General features: G+C 44.1%; 2 protein-coding genes across 5 annotated transcripts in view; one reads left to right on the top strand and one right to left on the bottom strand.

The window, feature by feature from the left end:
• The window catches only part of VANGL1 (VANGL planar cell polarity protein 1), a 59,632-nt gene extending 52,455 nt beyond the window's left edge, over positions 1-7,177 (top strand). For all 4 annotated transcript variants that reach the window (XM_061410233.1, XM_061410204.1, XM_061410212.1 and 1 more), the window contains one exon: positions 77-7,177. In XM_061410233.1, the coding sequence (XP_061266217.1) occupies positions 77-337 (261 nt within the window). In that variant the 3' untranslated portion in view covers positions 338-7,177. The remainder of the gene's footprint in view (positions 1-76) is intronic.
• A 6,357-nt stretch (positions 7,178-13,534) lies between these two features.
• CASQ2 (calsequestrin 2) overlaps positions 13,535-19,383 on the bottom strand; it is a 70,509-nt gene continuing 64,660 nt past the window's right edge. The window contains exons 9-11 of the mRNA XM_061410245.1: positions 18,215-18,315; positions 16,162-16,236; positions 13,535-14,942 (exon numbers count right to left, since the gene is read on the bottom strand). Of these exons, the coding sequence (XP_061266229.1) occupies positions 14,739-14,942; positions 16,162-16,236; positions 18,215-18,315 (380 nt within the window). The 3' untranslated portion in view covers positions 13,535-14,738. The remainder of the gene's footprint in view (positions 14,943-16,161; positions 16,237-18,214; positions 18,316-19,383) is intronic.

The following is a 19,383-nucleotide window of genomic DNA, read 5'->3' as shown; positions in this document are numbered from 1 at the left end:
CCCCATGACTGGGAGCCTGGCAGTGCCACCTGGAGTGGGCATTCCCTCCCTAACAGCATCTCTGCTGTCCTTACAGGCCTTCCTCGAACGGTACCTCAGCGCCGGCCCCACACTGCAGTACGACCGGGAGCGCTGGCTCTCCACGCAGTGGCGGCTCGTCAGCGACGAGGCTGTGACCAACGGGCTGCGGGATGGACTCGTTTTTGTCCTTAAATGCTTGGACTTCAGCCTCGTCGTCAGTGTGAAGAAAATTCCATTCATCATGCTCTCGGAAGAGTTCATAGACCCCAAATCTCACAAATTTGTCCTTCGCTTGCAGTCCGAGACGTCGGTTTAAAAGTTCTATATTTGTGGTTTTATTAAAAAAAGAAAGAATATATAGAGAGAGATATATGTATACCAGAGGGGCATCTTTGTTTTTATTATTCTTCATGGCTGACTGAGCTGGCACATGAGAAACCAGGGTCCTTTGACCATCTGCACTTTATTTGGAAGGAAGCAGAAGATGGCCATCCTGGAAGAAAGTGACTGATGACATCTGACTTGGGGATGGGCCGTCTCCAGAAGCGGTTCCCTGGCGTTTTCTGTGACAGCTGCAAACCAAAGCAGAGCTGGAGGTTCTCAGGAACCCTGCCTTACGACTCGCCCCTGCCTCTCGTCCAGCACCCGGCCCTGCCCTGGCTTCCGGCCGTCCCACTCCTGGGCCTGTAGGGCACACATCTTCGTCCTGTTTCAGGGAACCCGACAGGACCTGTCCACACGTGTTTGTGTGTGTAAACGTCCAGCACCACGGGAGCCATGGGCTGTTGGTGAAATGCCTGCCTTCGTCTCCGTTCTCTGTTGCCTTAGGTTCTGCAGAGAAGGATCAAAATGACAAGCGTGCACTGTCAGTTTACAGCTCTTCATGATTTTTTGTTTCCCAAAGAGAGAATTTGCCTGCCCTAGTTCTGACCTGCTTGCCTACCAGCTTGAGCAGGTAGCCCTTTCTTAACCCTGTGATGGCCCACCTGCCCTCTCTCCATCCTGGCCGGCAGGCCTGGCCAGGAGCCCAGTCTCCAGAGCCACAGGGGACCTGGCTATTCACGTGTGCCCTGGGGCTCCATGCACAGCCTCGGGTCCGCCCCATGGATTGTTTGTTTGTGTAGGAAAGGGTGGTGTGCCCACCAGCCAGGTCTCAGGGAGAGCATGCCAGCTAGGGTGTTCCCTTTAGGCTGTGGCGGGAGCCCCTCCCCTCCCGGTCCTCCTCCAGCTGCTCCACACCCACCAGGAAGAGACCCACACTGTGACTCTGGGGCTGGCACGTTTGGCTCGGAGCCTCTATTTCCCAGGAGATATGTCCTCACAAAGCTCCATAGCAAGCTGCCTTGCCAGGGGACAGCTGCAGCGTCCAGTCCCTGACTTCTGACCACCGTCACTGTGTGCTCATTGCCTCTGCCCCTTACTGCCTGGGAAGGGGCTGATTTAGGCCCTGGTGCTAAATTACTTGTCGTTGGTAGTCGAGTGTGGAGAGGGAATAGGCAGGATCCAGCATTCGGGGAAAGGAAAGTAGGGAGACGATCTTAGGGTTCAAACGATGCCTGCCTGGTCTGTTCTTAGATACAGCTGGTTTCTGGGGGCTTTCCCAGGCCTGGGGGAGCAGCTGGGCCATATTCAAGGCTCGCCCTGAGGCAGAGCCCTGCAGCAGTCTTCAGTTCCTCCACCTACCTTCCAGTATCCACAACAGACTTTTGCCAAATACTCACTCTTGCTTTTCCCTGGTGGTCAGGCTAACCAGTCACCTTTCTTTAGCCAAGGACAACACTGTCCAATGCTCTTCTCATAGGTGTTCCCACGTATTCTGACTGGTGTATTCATTCCAGGAGGGGTGAAGTGTTTGTTATTATTGTCTTAAACCAAACTTGGCTTTGGCTGTTTGTCACACACCTGTATCTGAAAAAGTAAACAGCCGTCTTGAATCCACAGCCTTCAGGTCAGAAGGAAGATGTGTCGGAAAAGGAGGAAAAACTGGTCGGTATGGAGTGGAGCCAAGATGTCCTATTTAATTGCATGGTTTTGGTTTATGAAAAACACTTACCATGTAACCATGGTGCTTTTCTTCTTCTTAGTTTTGCCTTTAGGTCCCCTTCAAACTGGACATTCCTTATGATGATGTCTTTCTCAGGAATCTATTTTGGGAGACTGGGCAAGGGATGGTGAATGTACAATGAGACTTTGGCGACATAAAGGTTATACTGTCTCAGACTGAACGTATCAGAGGCTGCTGCATCAGAAACCCAGCAATAGAAGTGCCATACATGTATATTCATATGGTTAATAATGACACTATCCATCAGCGTTCCATAAAACTGCTTCCAACCCTGTCTTCAATTACCAGTCCAGAAGGGGTTAAGTTGGAGTCATGGTTTGGGTGCCTGCCTTCCCAGCAGGGTGAAGAAAGGTTTAAATTAAGGAAATTTTTTTTTCTCTTTCCACCCCTTTGTCTCTCTCCCAGTGTTTGCATAGGAGAATGTCAGACTTTCTGAAATTACTGTTTTTATTTTAAATTGAGTATTGATTTTTTTAATGCTGACTTTGTATTGAGTCCTTTTTGAAAGAATAACATAATAAAATGCAGGATCTTTGTATCAAGCCTTTGCACTTGCAAACTCTTAATAGCTTGAGTTACTGGTGCAGTGGGAACAATGTAGATGCCATTTAAAAAATTTTAAGGTTTCAGAAAAACTGTATCACACAGCTGAACACAATGCATTTCTATTTCAGTTCTTGGAGCCAGTCGGCTATACTTTTTAAAAGGGGTTAACTGTGCTAGTAGGATTAGATAAACCCGCACTGGGGAGACAGGATTTTTTTGCCTTAAATGTTTATAGATTTTCTATAGTGAACCTAAGTTATTAAAATGTGAACATTAAACAGTACGTAGAAAAACTTAATGAGGAGTGTGTGTCTGAGGTCGCTCTCTTCCCTCCTGATGTTTCAACCAGTAGATATCTAATTTCTGTTTTTAAGTGGGTACTGTTGAAGATAATGCCGACTTTTAATCGTCCACGAACTGAACTCTGCATTCCTAGAGGTGGAAGGGATTTCTAGGCTTTGTGATTGATTCATCCTTTGCGTCATCAGCTAAGTCAAAGTGTGTAATACTTTTGCTGAAGTTTATAAAGTAAGCCCTAGAGAAAATGCTTGTTCCGTTTTATTGTCCAACTATCACCATCTCCCTCTCTCTCCTTTTCAAATCTGTGGACAGGACAAATTCTGTCCGGCCAAAGGATAGAGGAGGTGGCCCTGGCACGTGTGTGTGTTGTGCTGCTGCTCACTGCCAGGGCTCGGACCTCCTTTGCAGTGGGGAGATCGTGGCTGTGTGGGTGTATGTCCAGCGTGGGAGATGTGCCCCGTTCCTCACCATAGGTGGTGGTAGCTGAGTGCTCTCATTCTCTTGTCTCCTGGTTTGCTTTACAGCCGCCTGTATTTAGATGAGGCTGTAACCCTGGAAAGCCATGAGCCTATTAGGCTGACAGAAACGGACGACCACCCCGCCCTTGGAGAGTGCCTGTTGCAGTCACTCAGTGAAATCAGCAAAATCGGGTCCTTGGTTTACCCTCATCTACGGGAACCCTGCTGTGTAAGGATTCATAGTTGTTTGTGGCTGTGTGTTGCAATATATGTGAGCATTTCTCTTTGAGTGTAACTACCAACAGATGGACGGCATGTTTATGTTAGCCATCTGATCATCTGTGCTATCTGTAGCAAGACTGGTGTGTATCTCAGCAGATAACTTGTGGATGGGTTTATATGGATGAGTGTGTGAAAGTCCGTGTTTCTACATAGGCCCTGTGTTTGAGAGATTTCCTAACAACACCCATCTTCTGGGAGGTTACTCTAAAGCCAGTTACTTCTCCCTCCCTTCCTTCGCTCCTTTGCCTCGGTTACACTGGCTTCTCCCCAGGAGTAAATGACTTTAGCACAGTGAGGTCTTCTAGAGCACCGCTGCCCTCCAGGCAAGTCCATTAGACTCTTTCTTGCCTCTGGACCCTATGACCTGAAAACAGAAAGAAAGAAAAGTCTAGCTCCATGATAAGCAACTGCTCCAACTTCACTACCCTGGAAGCCTTACCGTAGATTTCTTGATCTAACTTAAAAATTGAACTTCATTTAAAAAAAGTTTATGACTAAAAGCACAGAAATGGTGCCATAATATTTAAATAGTCCAGCAGAGACCCTGCAGTTGTTAAGTGATTTATTTCTGGGTAGGGTTTGTACTTTATAGATCTTGTTTTACCAAAAAAAAAAAAAAATCACTACCATGAATTTACTCCTGTGTAACCTTATGGTCATAATCCATTGTAAATGAAATATGAGTTGTTTTCCTAAGCCCAGAGCACAGTTTTTGAATGGTATTAGGAGCCATAGACACTACTTTATTGAGCTTTAATCAAGTGGATGCCCGGAATGTTAGATTTTGGATCACATTTTTGAGAAAACATATTTGGGTCAAAGAAGGAAGAGAAGGGTAATAGGGTGTGTTTATCAGCTATTGTTATGTTAGATGCTGTCCTCGAAGGTGAATTCCTTTAAATCAGGGGTTATCTCTGATTTTTACAGGTGAGAACCAGGATGATCAGAGAGAGAAGAATGTGCCTAAAATCTCACAGCTAATAAATGAAATTTCCCATCTAATGTTTGACTCCAATCCCATGGTCACTGTACCTTGAGATATTACCTATATAATTTGGCATTTTCTGGATGTGAAGGAGAGAGAACCAGAGGGCACTTAACCTTGAATCAGAACCTGGGGAGGGGGTGTTCATTGGAGATGGAATCGCTTCTCTTTGACTTTGGGTTTGTACCCAGACTATGGCTCCAAGGAAAGCTGCCCTGTGGCACTGGCAGATTTCCTTGGGACTTTTGATGGAAAGAAGTTGAAAATTCCCCTTCCTCTAGGAAAACCAGCCCTGCCAGTGCGACACTTGCTGTAGAACTTGGGTGCTATTGTTCCTGGCAGTCACTTTGGGTTTTGCCCCTCCCACCCTTCCAGTCCCACCTGCTGGCTTGGGGAGGTGTGCTGGGGCTGACCTGGCCTCCTCCTGACCTGAGGAGGCCTCTTCCTGGTGCTTTGTCAACCTTGTACCCCAACAGCGTCCCCCCAGCCCACCCCCGTTGAGGTGGGAAGGGACTGCCTACAGCCCCAGCCGAGGGAGGTTTGGGACTGGAGCCCCTGGCCTCCATGCCTGACTTCCTTATTCTCAGCAAGCGCTTCCATCACACTACTTTCCCCCACATTTGTCCTCAAGAGTTTTAATCAAGAGACGTAGACCAGGGGTCTGAACACACTGTTTGTGTCTCTTCCACCGTCTTGAGGTTTCTGTTGCGCATAAACTACCTTCTTCTTGCCTGCTGTTTGCTCTCGGTGGAGGATAGGAAGGGAAAGATGATGCGCCTCTCAGCTTTGCTATTAGGTTGACTAAAAAGTTTGCTCAGACTTTGCCATAAGAGGGTATAGAAAAGCCCGAAGGAACTTTCTGACCAATCCAATACTTACTAGGAAAGAGCACGACATTTTCAAAGGGTAGGTAGAAAATGTAAAACTACTGACTAAAAGTAGATTTTAGTACTCTGTGTCCCTTTTACCAGGCCTGTCCCATTTCTCCTTAGATAACCCAATTTGTTTTGTATCACCTGAAACATAAACCTCTTCAATGAGCTGTTTTAGAGCACTCCAGCACAACTGCAGATTTCTGATACCTGAAGCAGTGCAATCAAATGTTACTCCCAGTATGGCACCGGGAATCTACAATTGATATGTCTCTCAGCTTGAAAACATCAGTGTTCTGTCCTTGCTTTGGTGGGATAAAAACGCCTCTTATCGTAAGCCCTGGGGACAAATGTGACCAACCCCCAGGATTTTATCTTGAGTGTCTTTGGCACTTCTTTTGGCACTGAAATAATGTTTGGATAAAAATAGTTGAATATACAGTGTCTGGTTTTATATTTGCTTGTTCTTATCTGAGTTTTCCCTTGTAGACATGAACTTTCACTCTGAAGGAGGTCATCCTTTAGGAGTATTTAAACCCCCAAAAGCCCTCACCTTGGGAAAGGTTCATATCTAGGGACCAGAGACTGTTGCTCAGGGAATTAGTAATAGGACCTGGACATCTGATCTGCGGGTGTCAAGTCTAGTTCAGTTCATGTTATAGGGAACTTAGTTACACATCATCACCAGTCCAGGGGTCAGGTGGAAAGAAGTGGCTGACACTTTTCATTTGCCAGTGCCCCACAGGTATAGAAATAATCGAGTATTCATTTAGCATTGATTATTGTTCTAAAAAAAAAATCCAAAGTGTGCTAATAATTCCTTATTGTTATAATGGATTCACAGTAGGCTTTAGCTAAATAGCAAACTCCTCTGGGACTCCTAAATTATGACATAATTAACAAACTTTGATTTTCAAGAAGTTGTTTATGACAGCTATTGCCTGGAGTACAGGACACCAGCCAAGATGAGGGCAGGGGTAGATACAGGCTCACTGGAGTGGTGAATTAACTTGTGTTGTCATGACCACTTCTTCAACAAAGATGCTAGGGAGAAGACCAGAGAGACTGGGACCGGGTCTTACTCAAGGAAAATTTATTTAACAATCACTTTTGTGTTGAAAGAACTTTGCATTTCTGGATTTAGAATCCAGTATCAGTCCAGCGAGTTCAGTAAGGAAACCATCTATCTCTATCTGATGGAGCCATAACTGTGCAGAGATGTGGCCAGGGGTCTTTTGTGTTCTCTCTTATTAGTTAATACCGCACTTTGTAAGCAGGAGGGGCAGTTTGGCTGGTTAGCAAAGTCCACAGTCACTAGATAGGTATGACAAAGTCTGAGTGTGACTTCTTGCATAAACGGGGTGGTGGGCTTTATTGAGATGTTTCAAATATGTGAATGAATGAATTACACTACCAGCAACCATCTGCCCAAGTACATTTGTATACATTCATAAGGTGTACCCTGTGAAGCCTCTTCTCATTGTAACATCAGTAACAAAGTTAGAGTCTTTATAAGGGGCATGGTGTACCTGGTATCCAAGTTATTTTGTTCTCTTTTGGGTCTCCAGTTCCAATGAACTGTAAAACATTTTACATGTTACATTTTTTATACTGTAAAACTTGGAAAATAAACTGAAATCCCAAATTACATTTTGTTACTTTTTTTTTAATGTGATTACTTCAATCTAAAAAGTTTATTTATTTATTGAGATATAGTTGATTTATAATGTGTTTGTTTCAGGTGTACAGCAAAATGATTCAGTTATACATACCTACATATATATTTTTCAGGTTCTTTTCCCTTATAGGTTATTACAAAATATTGAGTATAGTTTCCCGTGCTGCACAGTAGGTCCTTGTTTTGTATATAGTAGTGTATATATGTTAATCTCAAACTCCTGATTTATCCCTCACCCTACTTGCTCTTTGGTAATCTTGATTTTGTTTTCTACTTTTTTAGGGAACATTTTTACTCTTGAAACACTTTTGATACCCTTTTAAATATAACCTGTCAAGTGTCTCTGAAAACCAAGACAACGTAATGATAGATTGAATGGGAAAGTGGAATTGTCATTGTAAGGAAAACTATAGGTTGCAATCATTTTATGGTCAAGAGAATGTTTTAAATGAATAGAGTACTGAAAATTAAATTCTTAGGTTCTAAAACTTGGAGGTGAGACAGGCTTTTGAGTAAATCAGCAAGTGAAAAAAGATCTTCAAGTCAGGTAAGGAGGGAGGAAAATGTCAGACCCTGGATTTGTAGAAAGGTGAATGTTAGATTGTTTTTGTGAGTGGCTTGCTAATTCAGTTTAAATTATTGACTTATTTTCAGTAGGTCTACTTAAAGGAAACTTGATTATTTGACAAAGAAGTATTGGAGCTTGCCTTCTGCTACACTCAGCTATCCTTAGTACTGAGTACCTATAGCACACAATCAAATTCTTACCTGTTGCATGGACAAAGATCAGACTAAGCAATTGATGTGAAGATACTCATTGTATAGATTATTGATAAACTCTGTCTCTCTGTGCCATCAGCCAAGATGGACACAATTTACACCTACACCAGCAAAACCTACTCAAGAAAAGATTAAAAGTGTGTAACAAACATAAACCAAAGACTCTTTTTCTTTCATTGCCCATGATAAAGATAACAGAATTTTGGAAGAGTTTTGAGGATGTTAGGTGACAAACCATAAGATTATGGAAGTGGAGAAAGGATTATCAGGATGGGACCAGCTGCAGCCACTGCAAGCTTTCCCAATACCAAAGACAAGGTCCAGGAGTAGTGTGTGGGTCTGGGGAGCACCCCTGCACCAGAGAGACTTGGTAATGCCCTATCTGTGTCGTGTAGCGTCTTCTAGTTATACAGGCTAATGTTGACATGGAAAATCAAAACCGTGTTTATGTTCTCTGTATTTACACCTGAATGTGTTTCTGCAGTTCTGAGAATTCATGTAGTTTTAGACAAAATGATGATGCATTTGTAGAACTGACATGGGGCTTTAAACATTTTTCCTTTTCTGGCTCCTTGCTCAGCTCTCCCATCTTACCCACTCAGTTTTGCCTCCTGTGATCTGCATGTGGTAATCAGTTTTAAGGGTCCATTGACTGAATATTGCAATGAGTGAATGAATGAATGGGAACATGGCACACACTCGATACTAAGACTACAAGGTGTAACCTAATCATTTATGACTATTGTAAGGGGAATTATTGGCATTTTTATGTCAGCCTTAATGTCAGGCTCTAGGGCTGACATTAAGAATTCTAGTCATCACTGCTCTAAAGAGTCCAGATTGATACAATACCAGGTTAACTTGAAAGAGGTCTTTAATTCGTCTCTCTACCATTTGGGTCTGTGAATGTATTAAATGCATTTGATATTTAGGTGGCTGTGGTTATCCCATTTTCAGAGAATGGAGCCTGGGATTTCTGCTGTCATCCCCACACTGCTTTGCTTCCCACCATGATGAGTATATTCCTGGGAGACTTTGCTAACCCAAGGGAAGAGAATATCCCCCATTGGAAATCTTACTGAGCCAAGGAGATAGTGTTCCTATTTCTTCAGCAGTTGTCTACCCTAAGCAAATCTGAGCAGATGACACTGTTGCCAAAAACTTGGAATGAAACTGACTTTCAGGAATCAGTAGCACATTCTTAATGGTACTAATAGCTGTTAAATTAGCTTTGTATAGGGTTTAGCAGAGTATTTAGTCAAACACGATTTATTAAGTACCACACAGAACTTAGACCCTGAGGTTAGAACAGAATCAGCCTAAATCTTCTCCCTAAGATCACTCTCAGACTAATGCAGGGAGAGTTGCAGGTTCTGCAGAAGACTGCCACAGGGCGCTGTGAGGACTAAGCAGAGGATGCGGCCAGTTTGCCTGGGACATGACTGGAGAAGAGTCATAGAGTGTATCTCTATGGGAGTTTGCTAGGCAGGCACAGATGGGGAAGGACAGGCATTCTGGTAGATGGAACATGAGCCAAGGCTTGGAGGTGTTAAATAGCCAAGCAGCTTTGGCCAGTTTCTGAGAGTAGCTGTTTAGTTACTAAGTCCTGTCCAACTCTTTGAGACCCCCATGGATTGCAGCATGCCAGGCTTCCCTGTCCTTCACTATCTCCTGGAGTTTGCTCTAACTCATGTCCAGAGTAGAGGGGTAGACAGTTGGGAGGTGCCATGAGAAGTGAGGCTGGGTAAGGTTGACAAGAGACAGTTTGCATAGACCTCCATGTCCTACAAAGGAAACTGGTTTTAACCCCAAGACAAGGCTAGTCCTGATTCCTCAGTTCCCTGGCAGTGGTACTGACCTGACTTCTGCTGAAGTAACAACTGGATGTTATAATCTAAATGGGGCATTTGGATGCCATCATTCCAAGATAAGTACTCTATGTTTGCAGCAGCAGTCACCCCAGTGAGACCAGTGCTCTTCCCATCCCTGAGCCCAGATATCACCAGCATCAGCTCTACTCAGACTTTGCTTTTCTCTTGTGGAGGAGAGACTCTTCAAGGAGTTTTAACTTTACAGGTGCTACCTCATTTTTTCCTCCCCAACTTCATGCCCCACAGCCTAGACTGCACAACTGGCCATCAGACAACTTTCTGATCAATACTTGCTCTTTGTCCTTTTAATCTTTAAAAACACAAAATTTTTAAACACTTGTTGGGAATAGAACACCACTTCCCTGATGACTGAGAGGGTAAAGAATCCACCTGCAATGCAGGACACACAAGAGACACGGGTTTGATCCCTGGGTTGGAAGGATTCCCTGGAGAAGGAAATGGCAATTCATTCCAGTATTCTTGCCTGGGAAATCCCATGGACGGAGGAGACTGGCAGGCCACAGTCCACAGGGTCACAAAGAGTCAGACATGACTGAGCAATTAAAGTACAATGAAGAATTTTAAGCATGTATGTGACACGATCATGTTTTCATTTTCAAAAAGCCTTTGATTGCAGTGTGCAGGACTGGAGATGGGAGGGCAGTCAGAACCTTGCTGTCACCCAGCTGAGACTGTAAAGCCTTAATTATACAGTAAGAGCAAGTGAAGAGAAGAGGACAGGGCTTGCTTCCTGTTGGATGTGGGAATAGGAGACAGTGTAATGGCTCAAAGATTTCTGGCTGGGAGATTGTCGGAGGGCGATACCTCTTCCCCATTCCTGTGCTTCTGTGAAGGACTTTCCCCAAACACTGCTGGCCCTTTGCCCAGCCCTTATTCCTGTACTGAGATGGAGTGAGTTATCTGGTTAGCAGGTGGCAGCCATTTGTCCATGTTTCTTAGGATGAAGTTAATGTGTGTGTTGGGGGAAGGATCCAGTTCATTTCTCCTGCCTCTCCATCCACGACCCCTGAGGGCAGTGGTCCTCTCTGCACACCTGATTCCCTTGGATGACTTGAACTTGGAGGCAGGAAACTGGGAAGCCCATTTCCCTAATCTCTAGTGTCCCAATTACTGCTTCTCTGTAATCAGGGTGGTAATCTGCTGACTTTTGGACCTAATTTCTCAGTTGGTTCAGACCTCAGGAAAAGAAAGCTACTTTTTTTTTTTTTTTTAACTGTGCTGGGGTTTAGTTGAGGCATACAGGATCTGGTTCTCTGACCAGGAATAGAACCCAGGCCCCCTGCATTGGGAGCTCAGAGTCTTAGCCACTGGACCACCAGGGAAGCCTCAAGAGAGCTACTTTTAAGGGCGTCCCCTTAAAGCCCCAAAACTGTGTTGGTCTGAGGTGATGCTGTCCAGGGAAGATGGCTGGAGCGAGGGGCTTGGGACTCAGAAGAAGCCTGGCTAGAGACAGTTGGTGTTGGATGCTGTGGGCCGGATGAGATGACTGGGGGAGTGGGAAGAGCAGCGGTCAGTGTTGACCTGCATCTGTCCCCAGCAGAGGGCCAGCCCTGGTTCTGGAGATGGTATATCAGTAGGTCTGGGCTGGTGACAGTCATCTGTGTTTTCTAAAACTCAGACATGATTCTGACACTGAACAGACTTGAGGAGACCGGGTGAGAGCAGGAAGTTCGAGGACAGGCCACGAGACCCGCCAGCACTTGAGAGGACATAAACCAGGAGTGTTGGTCAAAAGTCATTTGATTATGACCTCTGGTCACATCATTGATAGAATGGGCTTCCTGGGGGATACAAACTAGGGCCTGGACTGTACACAACCTTGTTACAGAAAAGACAAACTCATTTCAATTAGACATGATATTCTAAAGAAATACATGTAAATGTTCATTCTTGATAACACGATGTTTGTTTGTTTGTTTGTTTTCCTAGCAGAATGGTCGGATCACACAGTTCTAATTAGGCAACATTACTAGCACTGTAAATTGATTACTTGCTTCCAGAATGAAAGGGAGAACGACATCTTGGCTTAAACAACAAAAAGGATTAAAAGAAATTCCCTTGAGTCCATCTTGGGACACCATCTGAGTAACAGAAATGGAATCTTTTGATTGCTTAATTTAAAGAATTAAATTTAGTTTAAATCTTTAAGTATAAAAATGGGGTTATGTTTACATTCCTTTTAAGTATTTGTGTGACTCTGGGAAAATTACTTGAAGCCTCTGTGCCTCATTCAGTTTTCCCATCTAAAATGGGAAAAATAACAAAACTCATATAAGATCTTTTTAAGGATTAAATGGGGTAATACATTAAAAGCAGATAGCATAGTGCTCTGCTGCTGCTGCTGCTAAGTCACTTCAGTCATGTCCGACTCTGTGTGACCCCATAGATGGCAGCCCACCAGGCTCCCCCTTCCCTGGGATTCTCCAGGCAAGAACACTGGAGTGGGTTGCCATTTCCTTCTCCAATGCATGGAAGTGAAAAGTGAAAGTGAAGTCTCTCAGTCGTGTCTGACTCTTAGCGACCCCATGGACTGCAGCCTACCAGGCTCCTCCACCCATGGGATTTTCCAGGCAAGAGTACTGGAGTGGGGTGCCATTGCCTTCTCCAGTAGTGCTCTGAGCACATACCAATTATTCAATAAATAGCTGAAAAAGTTTTAGACAAATAACAAAACAGTACTATTACTTACAGATAGTACTAGCTTAACACCCAGTGCTTCTAAAACAGGAGCAGCATGTCATGATTTAAACTTAATGCATATTATTAGTCAGGCTTCTGAGAACCAGGGAATTTTCCTGGGGTGGGAAATAAACCACTCTGATGACAGAACACATTTCTTGGCTATTTGAAAGATTAGCTTCAAAGATCACTGTATAAATTCACCTCTCCCAGAGCTTATTTGAGTCTCTCTGGATAGCTACATAGCCCAGCTTGAGAAGGGTCTGCCTTGCTTTGTGAGGCAGAGAGAAAAATAAGGAGGCCTTGGAAGCACTGTGATCCAACAGTGCTGATAATCATTCACCCATCAGTTCAATAAATGAGTGTCTGCGTTGTGCTGAGCAAAGTGCTAAGCGTTGGGGATACAATGGTGAATAAATCTCTTGTCTTCAAGGAGCCTACGTAGGATTTAATGAAAGAACAGACATGCAAATACGTGTTACACTTTAAATGATAAGTGCCAGGATGTGGGATAGGCACAACATGCCATGGGTGCAGAGGGGAAGGGCTCCCCTTCAGACCACCCAGGCAACTGGACAGATGCTGATATTAATCATTTGAACTGGGATTCATGAAGGGGAGGACAGGTTTAAGGGAGAGGGTAATGAGTTTGGCCTTGTGATGTTGTCTGAAGCACTTGTTCCAAACCAAGATGTCCAGCAGCAGCTGAGTGAGTGAGTCTGAAACCAAGGAGAGAGGTCAAGGTTAGAGACCCAGACTTGGAAGTTATTAGCTGATGGGCATGGATGATAAGCTGCCTTGGAAGAATGTTAGAGCCGAGAGATACTGTGGAAGACTGACATTCAAAGGGTAGGCAAAGGAAGAGAGAGGAGAAAGGAAAACTAAGAAGGAATAGAGAGGAAGAACAGGACCCCAGAAAGGAAAGAATGAGCAGAAAAACAAAAAAATCAAGAGAGGATTTTCAAGATAGTCTCAGTACTTTCAAAATAAAACTTTAATGACAGTTAGTTAGCTGCTATTCCATAAAAGGATCATCCTATTTTCAAAGAATTTGCAGTGTCTTACCCATGTGTTAAAAGACTGAGAAAATAAATTAGAACATTAGAATGCACACCCAATGCTAAAACTACAGAACACAATATAACTTCTAGATAGTTTGAAAGGCACGTGGGGATTTTTTCAGTGCCCCAGAGCATCGTTATGAATCCTAATGACTGTTGTCCTGTTCACCTGTGGGAGCACTGATCAATGGAGAGGGAATCGCCCTCTGGAAAAACCAACTTGGACTCTGAATGGGAAGGCTGAATAGCAGCGACAAGACGGAAGGATATCAGGATCCCAGCTCAAGCTAGGACACCAGCTGACCCAATCAGAGACCTAAAGACATCAGAAAGAATTAAAAACATTTAATCCTTCTAGCTCCCCCAACCCCTGTGTGTATATGTACGAAGGTCATCTACAGGGAAGTTCAGAGAACAAATCAACCTCCCATCCCAATAGCCTAATATACTAGAAATGATGGTGACAATCAGTAAGCATGTTTTTCAGAACCTCTCAATAGCCATCCAAAGCCTTGGATCTGAGTTCATAATGGTCGGACCTACACCTAAAATAATAAGTGTAATAGAACCAAGATAAGCTGATTTACAAAATTTATTTCCAAGACTGAGCCTTCCCTAAAAGGGATCTTCTCGGCTTGAGGAGGGATCCTAACTAATATTCTAAGCACAGGGGCTAAATGGATTGTGTGTCTTCCCTGGGCTCTGTTGTAAGGTCACGCTGTGCTTGTGACTTAGCAAGCTGTCCATTCTGCTACTATCATAGTCAAACGAGTAAACTTGAATCGAGGTGTTAGGGGATTGCTCTCTCTAGACAACCAGATTCGGGCACTGCCATGGCCACTGATGATCTGACAACGAACGAAAGCTTTTTCATAACAATCAAGACAGCCAACATGGGAATAATTCCCCACTGTCCTTGCTAAGCGAGCAGGACTGCTGGATTTAGAAAGGCATTTGCCAAGTTGCACATCTGATGAGAAAGAAGCGGGGAAAGAGATGTCGGTAAAGGGAAAGGAACTGGCTGGACGCGGGCCGGGGCTGTGTGCTCCGCCTTGTGCTGTCTGCATGGTAGTGGGTGGCTATGGTTTCGTCTTTGTGAAACTCATCTGGAGTTGGAGGCTATTCATCGTCATCATCACTGTCATCATTGTCCTCTTCATCAGAGTTATCATCGTCGTCATCGTCGTCTTCATCCTCCTCATCATCGTTGTCATCATCCTCAGTGTTTATCTTCCCAGAAAGCACATCCTCAATCCAGTCCTCCAGCTCCTCAGCTGTGGGCAGGTCATCATCATCGGGAATATCCATCCACACACTGTCAGCCTGCATCCAGAGACAGAAGGAGTGTGCGAGTGAGCGCACTAAGGGTCAACCATGCCAGGGGGTTCCAAGTGACTGTGCTCAGTGAACCCCAGGTCACTTACACTTATCAGGAATGTGTGCACATGGGATCTTCCCAACCCGGGGATCGAACCCATGTCCTGCACAGGCAAGCGATTCTTTACCACTACGCCACCTGGAAAGCCCGTTAAACAGAAATGCTTTGTAGCAAACGGTACATGTAGTGTTTGCTGTTTGTAGTCCTGTTTGTGCAATATAAAAGGAAATCTATATTCCATTGCATTATATATTATATATATATTCCACTGTTTTTTAAAATTTTTTAAATATTGTTTTATTTTATTTATTGGACACACAGCATGTGGGATCTTAGTTCCCCAACCAGGGATTGAACCCATGCTCCCCCCATTGGGAGCTAAGAGTCTTAACTACTGGACCACCAGGGAATCTCTCCACTGTTTGTTTATATAGCCAGTTAGCAATGTTCTTCTTTTTTTATTTTTTAGCAATGTCCTATCACTCTCTTGGTAGATGTTCAGTTACCTGGGAAATTCTACATTTATTATTTTGTAAACTAATTTTTAAATTACTGGGCTTCCCTGATAACTCAATTGGTAAAGAATCTGCCTGCAATGCAGGAAACCCCAGTTCGATTCCTGGGTCAGGAAGATCCCCTGGAGAAGGGAAAGGCTACCCACTCCAGTATTCTTGGGCTTCCCTTGTGGCTCAGCTGGTAAAGAATCTGCCCACAATGTAGGAGACCTGGATTCAATCCCTGGGTTGGAAAGATCCCCTGGGGAAGGGAAAGGCTACACACTCCAGTATTCTGGCCTAGAGAATTCCATGGACTATATATGGTCCATGGGGTCACAAAGAGTCAAACATGACTGAGTGACTTTCACTTTTTCACTTTTTAAAATCACTAATAATGATTAAAATTCTGCTTACATTAAAACAGTTAAAAAAGAGAATGGTAGGATATAAGGTGAAAAGCAAAAGTATTTTTGGTTGCCCTGACCCCACCCGTGACTCAGACTAGGATCGGTCCATGTTGGCAAGTCTCCTGAGCTTTAGCAAGGCCAAGGGTCCTGCGTATTTCATGAGGGGCTGGACTCCTATACAGGATCTCACAGTCTGGGCAGTGTGGCAGAAACAGGGCAGGTGGAAGTTATCTGAGCAAGCTTTCATGAGGTATACTCACATCTGTCACATTCACCACCCCAATCTGTGGCTTGAAGAGGTCAATCTTGAAAGTCTTTTCCCAATAGGCAACCAGCTGTAGCAACAAAAAAGAAAATTAGACAGCAGGCATCATCCCCTGTTCAAGCCACTTTTTGTGGCTGGACCCATCTGCCATCCCATCACAGTAATGAGGCCACCATTGGTTAAAGGTCTCCAAAACAGCTGTGGGCATGGAGGAAATTGAAGACTTGGCATTCAGCACTTTAAATAAGCATGGAAAAAAGATGTCATAACACAAACTATGAAAGCATATAATATAAAAGCTTCTAAAGCTGGAGGGAAGAATATTACAGAGCTTGTCCAGAGTTGTTCCCCAAATTCCCTGTGGCTCTTTTATAATTTATGTATTGTGAAGGAGCCATTCCCCTCCATAATATCTCACTTAAAAACCCCTTACCTTGAGCCCCTTTGCTCCTGAGATGTCTGGGAAAGCAGTGGTGTGCCGTAAGTGGGCATGCAAGAAATAAGAAGCCTTCTACGTTCAGACAGACTTGGGTTCATGTGGACTAATATCTGACTGGGGCAGGACTCAACGAGTAAGAGGCCATGAAGTAAGAAAATGGAGAGATTCAGTGGTAGAAAGTCTCCCAAACAAATGTATGGTCTGATGGGGACTAGAGGATAGTCAAGAACTTGGAAATCAGAAGTCTGAAGATTTCTCATTTGCAAGAGCAAGGCAAACACAGAGCAGGTCAGGAGAAAAGCAACCATCTGGGAGCTTGCAAAACAAAATAGTTCAGGTAAATGAGAACTAAAGCCAGGTAACAGCTAAACAAACAAAACTATAATATATAGCATCTTATAAGGCCATGACTTTGTTATGGTTGCCCAGAATTATGACACTGACCTTAGGTGACATGGAATTCTCTGCCTTTGAGTCACTCATCCTCTATGTAGGATTGGGTTCCAGGACCCCTGAGATCACTGACACCCCTCATTTTTGTATATTTAATCATAGTTTGATCAATTGTGACCCATGCAACAAATGATAATTCCTGGAAGAAGACAGAGATCATTTATATTCTTTTTTTTTTTTTCCTATCTTTTGTCTCACCAAAAAGCATGTGGGATCTTTGGTCCCCTGCCAGGGATAGAACTGTGTCCCCTGCAGTGGAAGTGTGGCATCTTAACCACTGGACCACCAGGGGAGTCCCTATCATTTATATCCTAATGATAGCTAGTACTGAGTATCGGCATTTAGCTCAACCTAAAGTCTATTGACTAATAGACCAAACTTTGGCATCACATAGACCTAGATTAGAAGATCATATATACCACTTACAGCTTAAACCTCTCCAGTTGTCATCCTGTAAGATAGGTATTACAATGGTCTGTACTTCGTAGGGTTGTTGAGAGGGTTAGATGAGATGATGCTTATAAAGCATTTACCATAGTTCTGGGCATATAATAGAGTATATTAGCTACATTCATTACCACTGGGCTCACATATTGCTACAAATTCTGTTTATTCTGTTTAAAATGAAGCATAATCAAGGCTTTGATCATTGACCCAGCAAGAGTTTAAGGGCCTTAAACATTCAACAGGTGCTAGATATTATGCTAGGAGGGCATGATGAACAAGACAGACAGGGTCCCTGCCTTCCCAGAAGTTGTTCTTAACTCCATGCAGAATGTTCATCTCTGAAGGTTTAGAAACTCGGGTTGCCTCAGAGTGATGGTCCCCCTCAGAACATGAAAGAGGTTATAGCAAGGGGTGTTAGGCAGCTCTGGAACTGTTGGCAGAATTTCACCCACACTTGAGTGGGCCCCAGAGGAACTGTGGCCTCCAGGGAGTGAGAACAGTAAGTCTTACCAGGTCAGTGTAGGCACCGGGCCTTAAGTGCAGTGCTGTCCAGGGGCTAAGACCTTCACACTGCGTAGAGGCAGCCACTGGGCTTCTGCAAGGGCCCCTCCTATTTCACCTCCTCCTCTGTGCATCCAGTTCTCACGCTAAACGCAAATGTGAGACTGTGATGGTGACCAAGGATGAGGCCCCAGTCTGAGCCACTCACCAGAGGAAAGTCATCGGGGTCAATCCATACGATGCTCAGGTCCGGGTTGTCTGTGTTGTCCCGGGCAACCTGCTTCAGGATCTCCAGGAACTCATAGCCATCTGAAGCAGGATGCAAGAAGGTTGAGTAAGCTCTGTGCATACATGGTTTCTAAGAGGGAAAGCAGAGTGCCGCTTTTCCATAGGGTTTCTTAAGTTATTTGGTGCATACCCTCGATTACAGGATTATTCTATAAAATGAGCCAGATGAGAACTCCAGACACAGAGCAGCTTATTCAAAGGAAATGATAAACATTTTGAATAAAGAAATTAAAAGTTTCACAGGGAAGTGTCTGGTTGTAACTCAAAGCTAAATTCTATTTGCTAAATTGCCTGTAAAAATTGACCAGCCTAGGAGTCAGAAAGTTCAACCCCAGAACAGAGAAACTCCAGACTGGTTCTCAGTGCTCTGTGCCATCTCTTAAAACGGATAATTTGTTATCCCTCAGAGTTCCAGTTCCCCAGGACATTCACTCTGTTGACCAAGAACTTTTCGCCTGGATCCTTAGTTTTCTACAGTCTGGAGTTCCTAAAACTTTCAAACCAAGTGGGCTTCTGATTGATGTGTGCGTGCTAAGTCGCTTCAGAGTGTCCGACTCTGTGTGACCCATTACTGCAGCCTGCCAGGCTCCTCAGTCCATGGGATTCTCCAGGCAAGAATACTGAAGTGAGCTGCTGTGCCCTCTTCCAGGGGATCTTTTCGACCCAGGATCAAACCCGCATCGCTTACGTCTACCTGCATTGGCAGGTAGGTTCTTTATGACAGTTGGTTTCAAAGCTCTGAGTTAGTGAATGGGGTTCCTTTCCTCCCTCTCACTATTTCCCTGAGAGCTCTGCCCTCTTCTCATTCAATTCACAGCATTCATTGCCCACCAGGGGAAGGATGATTCATATGAAAAGCAAATACAAGCCTCATTAAGACAAGCTGATGGCTTCAAGAGCACAGAAAGCCTAAACCTTGAAGAACTAAAAATCAGAAACTTTATGTCATAAACAAAAATTTTGTTTAGTAAGAAAAAAAAGGAATGTTTATTAAGAGAAAGCATAGCCTAAATCTTCAGCATCCCTCTCCCCAACTCCCAATCGGTAACAAAGAGTTTAGGTTGTAACAAGTCCCTGAGAATAAGCTCT

The sequence above is a fragment of the Bos javanicus genome, chromosome 3, assembly GCF_032452875.1.
Source record: "Bos javanicus breed banteng chromosome 3, ARS-OSU_banteng_1.0, whole genome shotgun sequence".
Lineage (NCBI taxonomy): Eukaryota > Metazoa > Chordata > Mammalia > Artiodactyla > Bovidae > Bos > Bos javanicus.
The sequence above is the reverse complement of the archived record's forward strand: the minus strand, read 5'-3'. Positions and strand labels throughout refer to the sequence as shown.